Source organism: Trichechus manatus, unplaced genomic scaffold, assembly GCF_000243295.1.
Source record: "Trichechus manatus latirostris isolate Lorelei unplaced genomic scaffold, TriManLat1.0 scaffold00072, whole genome shotgun sequence".
Taxonomy (NCBI): domain Eukaryota; kingdom Metazoa; phylum Chordata; class Mammalia; order Sirenia; family Trichechidae; genus Trichechus; species Trichechus manatus.
The window spans coordinates 6,260,686-6,272,193 of record NW_004444008.1 but is presented as its reverse complement, the minus strand read 5'-3'; the positions used below and the strand labels follow the sequence as shown (position 1 = coordinate 6,272,193).

General features: G+C 44.2%; 1 protein-coding gene across 1 annotated transcript in view; it reads left to right on the top strand.

The window, feature by feature from the left end:
• The window catches only part of ICE1 (interactor of little elongation complex ELL subunit 1), an 83,943-nt gene that overhangs the window by 29,243 nt on the left and 43,192 nt on the right, over positions 1–11,508 (top strand). The window contains exons 11-12 of the mRNA XM_004380304.2: positions 4,334–4,423; positions 8,535–8,929. Coding sequence (XP_004380361.1) covers positions 4,334–4,423; positions 8,535–8,929 — 485 coding nt within the window. The remainder of the gene's footprint in view (positions 1–4,333; positions 4,424–8,534; positions 8,930–11,508) is intronic.

Below are 11,508 nucleotides of genomic sequence, written 5' to 3'. Positions count from 1 at the left end.
CTGGAGCCACTGCTGACATGAACAGAACTGGAGTCACCGCTGACATGAACAGATAGAACTGGAGCCACCACTGACATGAACAGATAGAACTGGAGCCACCACTGACATGAACAGAACTGGAACACCGCTGACATAGACAGAACTGGAGCCACCGCTGACATAGACAGAACTGGAACCACCGCTGACATAGAACTGGAACCACCGCTGACATAGACAGAACTGGAACCACCGCTGACATGGACAGAACTGGAGCCACCGCTGACATGGACAGAACTGGAGCCACCGCTGACATGGACAGAACTGGAGCCACCGCTGACATGGACAGAACTGGAGCCACCGCTGACATAAACAGATCTGGAACCACCGCTGACATAAACAGAACTGGAGCCACCGCTGACATGAACAGATAGATCTGGAACCACCACTGACAAACAGAACTGGAGCCACCACTGCAAGATTGATAAATCACATATAGTAATTTATAAACCACAAACCTAGAAGTCTTTACAATAGCCTTCAAATGTATATAAATAGTTCACTACCAAAAAACAAAAAATCTAGAATTTAATGAGATATTAATAAAAATACTCACCCCACCCCCCCAAAAAAAAAACCTACCTAGAAATTAAACACAAACTCACCCAAACAAACTCCACTTGGGTGACAGAAAATAAAAGCTGAAATAATAAACTATTTAAAAATAAACTATATAGGCATTCTCCGTTAAAACCTTTGCAGTGTAACGAATCTGGTACTGAGAACAGTGTTATATCGGAGATGACATGTTCAACTAAGAAGGTAGGGAAATGTCACAGAAACCTGGGGAAAGTGGAAGGAAGGGATTGATAAACGTGCAAACATAAGTTGATGACATAGGAAACAAAACATTATAACTGCACCTTTGAAATACTAGTAAAACTGAAAAACTGGCACGTGTGACCAAAGAAGGAAGGAATAAAAAGAAACTAACAGCACTGGAATTGAGAAAAGCTATAAAACTGTAGCGTTTGGCTACTAACCAAAAGGTCCAGCAGTTGGAATCTACTAGCTGCTCCTTGGAAACCCTCTGGGGCAGTTCTACTCTGTCCTGTAGGGTCGCTGTGAGTCGGAATCAGTTGCACAGCAGCAGGTTTTTGGTTTAATAGTTATAGAAATTTCTTACGCATAATTGTACATTCAAATTGAAAATGTAGATGAAGTGGTCCATTTTCTAGGAAAATATACTCAAATTGAGTTGTTGCAAACCCAAACACAAAAATAATGCAGGAAAAATAAAAAAAATTAAAGATCTAAGAAGGTGGTTTACTGGTGTACGTTAATGACAAACTAATGTCTTTATTATTATTTGTTTCAGAAGGTAGAAAAGTAGGGAATACTTATTATCTCAGTGTCTTAGGCCAGCACAACCCTTTGGCCAACCAAAACGAAATAAAAATGACATGTATACATGTCCTTAGCCGCACACACAAATACAGAACTTGGTCACTTAGGAATATAGCTGCAAAAGTCCAAAATAAAATTTTAAGAAATGAAATCCACTAATAATTGAAAATACAGACAAATCATGATTTCAGGATTTATTTCATGAATGCTACAATGACTGATTAAGAGAAAAAATGTTATGATGATCTAGGTTCCGCACCCATTCCTCATAGTAATTTTTGGTGAGTAATAATAGAAACATTTTGAACCTGGGAAAGGTGGAACATTAAAAGCATAGTCATTACCGTCAGAGACAAGGCAAGGGTGCCTTTGTTACCTCCGCTCTTCATGTATGGAGCCCTGGTAGCACAGTGTTTAAGCGCTCCACTGTTAAATGAAGGGTTGGTGGTTGGAACCCACCAGCGGCTTCGCTGGAGAAGAGACCTGGTGATCTGCTCCCGTAAAGATTACAGCCTAGGAAACCCAATGGGGCAGTTCTACTCTGTCCTATAGGGTTGCTGTAAGTCGGAATTGACGGTATCTAACAACAAAAACATTCTTCATGTACTGGAGTCCCTAACCAATGCAGTATTTAAATAAAAAAGGGTAGGAACTATAAATAATAAGGAAGAGTCAAAATTGTCATTTAAGACAATATGACTATCTAGAAAATTCAAAAGACTCAGCTGAAAACTTAGAATTAGTTTGGTGAAGTGCTGGTGTAGCTGATGTACATACAGAACGTACCAGTATCAGCCTGCTAGGAAAGGGACAGAGTACACACAATCCTTTCTCAGATGACAGCTGTCAGGTGTCCAGAAAAGACCTGACCAGTAGTGCAGTGGCTGGATGAGGAAAACTACCAACACTTGGGAAGAGCATGAAGGTGACCCGAGCACATAAATAGATAGCATGTTCCTCGACGGGGAGATGCAGAGTATAAAAATGTGGACTTTCCCCACCTGTATTTTTTACAGTCTCACTCAGAAGCCCATTGAGATTGTATATGGAAAGGACAAGTAAACGCGAAAGGTTTACTAGAAAGAATACATTTTCAGAATAAAAAGAAAATTTCTGAAAAGGAAAATTGTGACCGACGATCGTACACTGACCAATAATAAAACAGAGTCATCAAAAAGTGACTACAAGACTGTGGTGTTGATGGGGGGACTGATGGATCAGTGGAATAGAAAAGAAATCCAGGAACATGAACAGGTGCCTCAGATTTTGAAAAGGGTGCATTTTAAAAGGCTGGGGAAAGGCGTGTGGTCTAGTTCAGTGAGGTTTTCAGTCTCAGTAAGTAATTGATGAAGCCATGCTGAAGATTTTGTTCTGTGTTGCTGGGAGTAGATACCTTTTTTTTTTTTAGATCATATGAGAAGTAACATATGCTCAATTAGAATAGGTGTAGCTCTGGTATAGCTTCCGTAAGAATAGAAAGATAACTTCTTTTCTTTTTTTTTAAGGTTCCTTGTTTGCTGCTGCTTTAGGTATACGTAATAAGTAGGGATGCTGGTCAGGTCATTTAAGCAAAGGGGATTACAGTAATGGGAAGTAGGCTCTCGGGTAGGTTACACCATAATATAGTTAAGCTCCTCAGTCACAGGATTTTGGAACGCAGAAATGGAGCATGTACCTCACACACAGCGGTAGTCAGAGGGCTTGATTTGACTCAGGAGAGGCTGGGAAAGTCCAGCTTTTCAGACTTACCCGTAACTGTGTCTTCCACGTTCGTCACGGTCCCCACTGTGAGGATGTCATTTTGTGGAGTGATGGAGTTTGCTAGCTTAAATAGTTTGTGATTCCCTGACATTAATGAAAAGGTCTTTTCAGCCTCTCTTTGAATGGTTTAAAGATTTTACTAATTTCAATAAAAGCTGATTCAGGTTAATGGAAGAACTTGAGTTCAAGAAAACTATAGCAGAACTTTGAAGTGGCCTGAAATTAACTAATATTTAAAACTGAAGCTTACTTTTAGCTGAATTTTAGTAGGTGTAGGTTGTCTTTATGTACATTTGACCATAAGTTATTCATGTATATTTTTTAATATTGTGGCAAATACATACCTAACAAAATATTTGCCATTTCAACACATATTTATTTGATGAGTATTTTTTGCTACGGAGGGTTTTCTTGCAATTTGTTTACTTAACAATGTTGAACAAGTTTACAACTCTTAATATTCTTAACGTTGCTTATATTCAGTAGGGCTGTCTTAGTCACGGTGCCTCTTGACCTTTCATCTGGAATCAAGGTCCTAACGATTTAGGAGTACAGATCCCTTTGAAAGTTTGATGGAAGTTCTGCAGCTTTCACTGTCCTCCTAAAAGCCTGTGTTTATGTGTATGCCTGCTCCCCTGTGTCTAGCTATCTGTCCTCATCTGTATGTCTGCATGTACATTTTGTCTCCAGCCCCATTTCCCTTCAAGACTGTGAATGGCTTTTCTAAAGATCCATGAACTCCCAGGTGAAGAAAGCTTGGTCAGCTGATGACCTGTCTAATAACCTTGTACCGGTCAGCTGTTCCTCGTAGAATACATAGGGCTGGAATCCCTCGTGTCCTGTTGGTTATTAGCTGTGTTCCCTTCCCCGTCTCACCTCCTTCTCGAGAGAAAATGGGTTGGCCAGAGGTTTCTTGGTCCCACACACACGTACAGGTGAAAAAAGCCTTTATAACAAGTAGGTTGGGTGTTTGGAGCCCTCGCAACCTATATTCAGCCTTTATTTTTGTAGCTAAAGCATTTCAGACTTCACCACTCAGTAACTAACTAGGTGTGTACGATGATTGAATTTTGGGAAGATGATAGAAGTTGACCTATTTTTCTAAGTCCCTGATAAATCCCGGTTCCACATGGGTATGTTTTGGCCTTAGCCAGATGTCAGGATTTTCATGCTTTGCTCTTTTTCCCAGGAAAAGTCAAACTGCTGCTGAAGGAACTCTGGCTCTGCATCAACACCACGCACAGGCTCCCCCCAGGTGAAGGCAACAAGCATGGCCAAGGTGAGCGTGAGACACGGACACTGCACTTCATGTGCAAAGGAGGAGGGCTGCCGCCGGCACCGTGTGCCTTTGGTTTGTAAGAGCTCCTGAATCTCATTAAAAGAATGAAACAGACTAGCCTGGGTACTTGTATCACACAAAACACCAGTCTCTGCAGTGTGACTTCTGACGTCAGTAAATGCATTTGGCCTTTAATGTTTTATAGCAGCTTCCATCCGAGAACATTGAAAGCCATCGGAAGGACAGTGGACCCACGTGTGGCAGGTACATGCAGATGGCTGAAGGACGCACAGTTTCCAATACATAATTTCATAAGTTTGATTGAGCCACCAGCAGCTAGCTTCATTTGTTTTCCATGGAATGTACTAGTTCCTTTTGGTTGAACTTCTAGCATACAATCAAAATGTTTGATAGGATTTAATGTGGAGTTGTAAAAGTCATAAAATTTTATCGCTCTTGACCCTTGTTTGCCATTTACTGTGTAGCCAAATGGTAATACGTTGTTTTTTTCCAAAGTGCTTTATAATTATCGTTGTTGTCAGGTGCTGTTGAGTCGATTCGGACTCATAGCGACCCTGTGTACAACAGAATGAAACACTGCCCAGTCCTGCGCCATCACAATTGTTGCTGTGCTTGAGCCCATTGTTGCAGCCGCTGTGTCAGTCCAGCTCATTGAGGGTCTTCCTCGTTTTTGCTGACCCTCTACTTCACCAAGCATGGTGTCCTTCTCCAGGGGCCGATCCCTCCTGATAACATGTCCATAGTATGTGAGATGAAGTCTCGCCAGTCTTGCTTCTTAGGAGCATTCTGGCTGTACTTTTTCCAAGACGGATTTATTTGTTCTTTTGGCAGTCCATGGTGTATTTAATATTCTTTGCCAACACCATAATTCAGAGGCGTCAATTCTTCAAGAGTCTTCCTCATTCATTGTCCAGCTTTTGCATGCATATGAGGTGATTGAAAATACCATGGCTTGAGTCAGGTGCACCTTAGTCTTCAAGGTGATCTCTGCTTTTGAACACTTTAAAGAGGTCTTTTGCAGCAGATTTACCCAATGCAATGTGTCGTTTGATTTCTTGACCACTGTTCCCATGGTTGTTGATTGTGGATCTAAGTAAAATGAAATCCTTGACAACTTCAGTCTTCTCTTAGTTCATCATGGTGTTGCTTATTAGTCCATTTGTGAGGATTTTTGTTTTGTTTTCTTGGTAATTATCATTAGGGGTTAAAATGTTACTTTGGAAATCTGTACTATGCATATATATTTTTGTGCCATTTTAAATTCTCCAAGAAATGATAGAGTATGCTAAGTTATTCACTAACTTGTTTTTCGACTTTTATGTCCTAAATCGGTGCTATTCCATAGAACTTTCTGGAATGGGGGAAATCTTCTGTAACAGCGGCACCGTCCATATGGAAACCATGAGATGTGTGAGACTATGGAGCACTTCAAATGTGACTGGGGCAATTGAAGAACTGGATTTTTAATTTGATTTAATTTTAATTAATGCAAGTTTAAATAGCTACATGTGGCCACTGGCTACCATGTTGGACTGTGTAATTCTAAACAGTGATTATTTTAACACCTACATGCTGTGAAACTCAGTATTTCAGGATCCTGAATCTCATTTTAATTCATATAAGGTAAAACAAACAAGCAAAAACCAGTTGCTATTGAGTTGATTCTGACTCATGGCAACCCCATATGTGCAGAGTAGAAATGTGCTCCATAGAGTTTTCAAGGCTGTGAGCTGTTGGAAGCAATGACAGGCCTGTCAAGGTGCTCCTGGGTGGATTTGAACTGCCAATCTTTTGGTTAGTAGCTGAACACTTACCCATTTGAACCACCCAGGGAGCATCTTACAAAGTAATGGGATTGGGAGTGTCAGGAGAAGGGAGGGAGACGCTTGGAGGCAGCCACTTCAAACAGGAAGAGTGTGTTTTATAGTCTGAGGACAGGTGCGCTAGCCAGGGCATATGGGGAAGGGGAGTGGGACTGAGGGAGTGAGGTTGCCCCTTTGAAGGGCACAGGCTGGGGCTGCTGGAGCACGGAGCGCCAGAATCATTTGACAGCAGAAGTGCTGGCACTGGTGGTATCGTTGGTTTTCACGTTTATCCACCCACATGCATGGCCCAGTCCAAGGAGGAAGGAGAGCACCCAGCGTGTGGTCTGGAGCACGGAGCGCCAGAATCGTTAGACAGCAGAAGTGCTGGCACTGGTGGTATCGTTGGTTTTCACGTTTATCCACCCACATGCATGGCCCAGTCCAAGAAGGAAGGAGAGCACCCAGCGTGTGGTCTGGAGCATGGAGCACCAGAATCATTTGACAGCAGAAGTGCTGGCGCTGGTGGTATCGTTGGTTTTCAGGTTTATCCACCCACATGCAAGGCCCAGTCCAAGGAGGAAGGAGAGCACCCAGCGTGCGGTCCAGGTTGGGGTGGGGAGCATGCTAGATCTCAGCTGTACCCCAGTGCACACCAGGGCTTCCGGCACCCACGAGGAGCTCACACAGTTAGCTCTGCCTCCAACAGATGAAGCAGTGCCAGCCCCATTTCTGCTTGCTACTGGCGTGGCTGTGTGACCCTTGGCAAGTCAGCTGCTTCTCAGAGGAGCTCTGGACCCTTCTGTGAAGCATATTCTCACAGCTTTCGAATATAGCAAATGGTTTTTTGTAATTATTTTCCAGGAGTCATAGTATTTCTTTGCCAGTAATCAGCACCACTGAAGTTCATCAAAATAACTTTTCTGGTGCATTAAAATGCAAGGCACTTACGTGGCTCAAGTAAGCTCGATACTGGCTGGATTTAGATAGCTTTTCACATGGAGAAAACAGTGCCTCCATGACCCTGTCTGCACAGAGTTGTTTCCCATCCACATAGGGAGAACGGATACGTTCTCCGGGCCCTTCACCACCGCTAGGGATGCCTGTCCAATGGGGGTGCACTGCTAATGGATTGGTGGGCTCATCTGTCTGCTTTCGTTCATCTTTTTAATTGTAAGGATAGCATACTTACATGAAATCTGTTCAGTTCTTATAGGATAACACCTAGAAAGGGATTGAGTGCCTTTTTTGTGGGAGGGGTAGTTAGTGACTTTTTTCCCAACAATTTCTACATGTATAATAACATCGATTCTGTTCTTCAAGTTGTGAAACTATTCTTGCTGTCATTTTCCATATTATTCTACCAACATTAGTGTAAACTCAATGCCCCTAACCATTTCACCCTCCTTACCACTCCTGGTAGCCATGAATAAGTTTTGTTTTCTGTATATTTGCATATCTCACATAAGTGAGATCATACAGTATTTGTCCTTTTTCAACTGACTGATTTTGCTCAGCATAATGTTTTCAAGGCTCATCCATGCCGTGACGTGTATCAGGACTTCACTGTATGTATGTACCACATTTCAGTTTTTTCCACCTTTTGTCTGTTGTGAAAAACACTGCAAAGAACATCGGTGAACAGGTTCCTGTTGGTGTCCCTGCCTTCGGTGCTTTGGGATACATATCTAGGACTGGGATTACTGGGTCATATGGTAGCTGTATGTTCAACTTTTGGAGGAACCCCCCCCCAAACTATTTTCCACAATGGCTACACCATTTTACACTTCCACCAGCAAAGGACAAGGGTTCCAATTTTCTACAACTTCTCCAACACCTATATTTTCCTTTTTTAAATTTATTTTATTTTTATCGTTGTCATTCTAAGCTGGGTGAGGTGGTATCTCATTATGGTTTTGATTTGCATCTCCCTAATGGCTAATGGGAAACCCTGGTGGCTTGGTGGTTAAGAGCTCAGCTGCTAACCAAAAGGTGGGCAGTTCGAATCTACCAGGTGCTCTTTGGAAACTCTAATAGGGCAGTTCTACTCTGTCCTGTAGGGTTGCTATGAGTCAGAATCGACTCAATGGCAACGGGTCATGGCCAGTGGGAGCCCCGGTGGCACAGTGGATAAGTGTTCGGCTGCTAAAGAAAAGGTCGGTAGTTCAAATCCACTCTGCTTACTTGGACTTAAACAATATTGCTAACACTTCAAACTGTTAGAATGTTTTCCCGTCTTGATATTTAAATATTTGATACTTTTTTTTTTTTTTCTTTTTCTCCTGCAGAAAAATCTGCCAAAGAAAACAGGTGCAGAGAGTCCATGGAAGATGGCGTGCTCCCTCCTGTACGGCACAGTCCCCCAAGAGCTTCAGATATGCAGGCGTGCTTAGCAAAATTGTCCGTGGAGATTGATGGTGATTTTTCTGCACATAAGAATGTGGACCAAGAGATGCGCGGTGGAGCCAGTGACAGTAACGAGGACAGAAATCCTGAGACTGTAATGCCAAGTCAGAACGATGAGGAGAGCATTGACTTTTCTGATCACGACCCTTTTTTTGATGAGGATCTTCAAGCTGCAATTGACTTCTTCAGACTTCCCCCTCCTCTTCTGTCTCCTGTGCCCTCACCCCCTCTGATGGCGTTACCACACCTGGGGCCCGTACCTTCCTCGCATGAAGCTGTGAGTTCTACTGTTTGAACTTGAATTGCCAGATGGGTACATCGTCTGCCCTAGTATGTGAAATACTCAGGGTAGTGGTACTCATGCAAAAACTGTTCACGTGGGCCAGTTTTATTAGGGGTAACATGAGAGTATACAAAGATGTGCCGGTACTTTTGGCCCAAAACATATGTATTGTTTTTTCATTCTGTATTGTGGCTGCATTTTTTTTTTTTGTCTTTTGTCTTTACCACAACCCAGCTGTGAGTTTCTGTTGTTATTAGTTGCCGTCAACGGTAGCTTTGTTTTAATTATTCTTATCTCTAGTGTTTGGCATAGAATAGATGTGGAATCAGTGAATTAAAAGTATGTATTTGTAGGCCTAGAGTTTTACAGAGACAGGAAATCATGTATACAGCATATATACCCATTAACCTACAGTAGCCGAATTCTATACCTTTACTTGATAAGTTCACCATTTTTTGTGTGTTTGCAAAATAATTTACAGGAATTTCTTAACAAGTTAGTCCGTAGGAGTCAGTGTGTATACTTTTTGGCTTACGGAGCAGGTTAATGCCTTGCTCCTTCGATTGATTCTGGAAAGATCATGTGTATCTGCGTTTGGCAGACCCTGTGCTTGGCATGAGGTGCCCAGAGGCGGCGTGTCATACGATGGCAGCTTGGGTGGCCGTGTGGTGTGGGGATGGACTAGTACGTGGACAGGTGGTGACAGAGCTGTGATGCAGGATGGGTAAGCACCTTGGCCTGGAGCACTTAGGAGCGAAGCTGGGTCCTGAGCAGAGGCCAGGACTGAGCAGAGAGGGAGATGGCAGCGCTCCAGGAGATAGAATCTCCACGGTGAGTTGAAGAGTGAGTGAGGATGTTTCTGGTGAAGGAGCTGTTTGTGCAAATTCTGCACAGTTAGAATTTCGAGAGAAGGTGATGCTGAGGGCTTTCGTGCAGACCAGATTAGGAAGGGTCATGTGCCCCAGCAGTTCTCATTTCACATCAGCATCAATGGGAACTTTTTGATGAATCTAGAGAAGTGGACTTAATGGTCACATTGTCATTCGAAAGTGTCAGTTGAATCAAGTAAGCTTGAGTGTGGGAGTCACTAGTCAGGGAAGAGGCTAGACCGTCCATAGGGAAATTCCTTAATAAGCGATTTCCTTAATTCTTCAGGCCTGAACCCAGTAAATGGTTGGGGTTAAAGATGTGGGAACTGGTTTGAACAGAGTTATGAGGTCGGATGAGCAGCCCATGATGACACGTTCCATGTGGTTATTAGGGGAGAGAGCAGAGTTAGATACGCTTACAAATAAAAATAAACACAGGAAGAGGCCCTGCTTGGGTGGGAAGCTCATGTGGAAAATGTCAAATATTAGGTGTGTGGTATCTCCAGGTGGAAATAGGCAGTATGCATTTTAGGTACACAGATGGGGTGCTGGGAGGGACTTTAGTGGGATGGAGACACATTGGGCCCACTGGCTTTTGGGTGCTGTGGAAGCCGCGGGGCTGTTTGGTGGCATTAAGGAAGAGTGTGCGGAATGAGGAGAGGGTAGGGCCAAGACACAGTCCTGGGAAATTATCTGTGCAAGTGACAAGTTGGGGAAAGGAGATCAAAAACTCGCGGCACAAGAGTCGAGGCAGACCGTGCAATGTGGCACTCTAGAATTCAAGGGAGGAAGGGTTTCTTCCAGAGGAGAAAGTTTTTACCAGCAGTTCTTAGTCATCACCTCTGCACTGTTTCTCTTAGGGGCCTGGAGGCTAGGCGGTTGATGACTGTAGCTCCTGGGGTGGGTCATATGATTGAGGCAGCTGACACAAGACAGGAGGGGACTGGTTGGGGGGGGGGGTGGAAAGTGGAGCAGAAGTGGATCCTACTGGCTGCAGAATAGGAGCTGTGAAGGAGGGAGGGAGGGTGCCCAGTGCATAACCCTGACAGCTTGGCTAGGTCCGTTGATGATACCATCTGAGATAGGGCACTGGGAAAATGCTGAGGAGCAGGCTTGCAAGTCCGAGTTGAGACGATGGAGGGAACGTGTGGCAAGGAGTGACTGCACAGCGTCACCCAGAGTGGTGGCACAGCATGGTGTGCTGCACGAGTAGGTGCCGTTCTCTGGTGCACGTGAGGGAGGCACTTGGGTGTAGAGGCCATTGGAGAGTCATGTAGCCACAGGGCTTACCAGAAGGGTGGAGAAGTAAGAGTTGACAAGTAGGAATGTTTTAGTGTCAGGAGAAGGAAGATAGCACTGGGCCCTTTGCCTGGCAGAGCTTGAAGAAGGTCTGGTGGGAGAAGCGGTGTGTGTCCTCTGGTGGGAGGAGCGGCGTGTGTCCTCTGGTGGGAGGAGCGGCGTGTGTCCTCTGGTGGGAGGAGCGGCGTGTCCTCTGGTGGGAGGAGCTGCGTGTCCTCTGGTGGGAGGAGATGTATGTGTCCTCTGGTGGGAGGAGCGGCGTATGTCCTCTGGTGGGAGGAGATGTGTGTGTCCTCTAGTGGGAGGAGCAGTGTGTCCTCTGGTGGGAGGAGATGTGTGTGTCCTCTGGTGGGAGGAGCTGTGTGTCCTCTGGTGGGAGGAGATGTGTGTGTCCTCTGGTGGGAG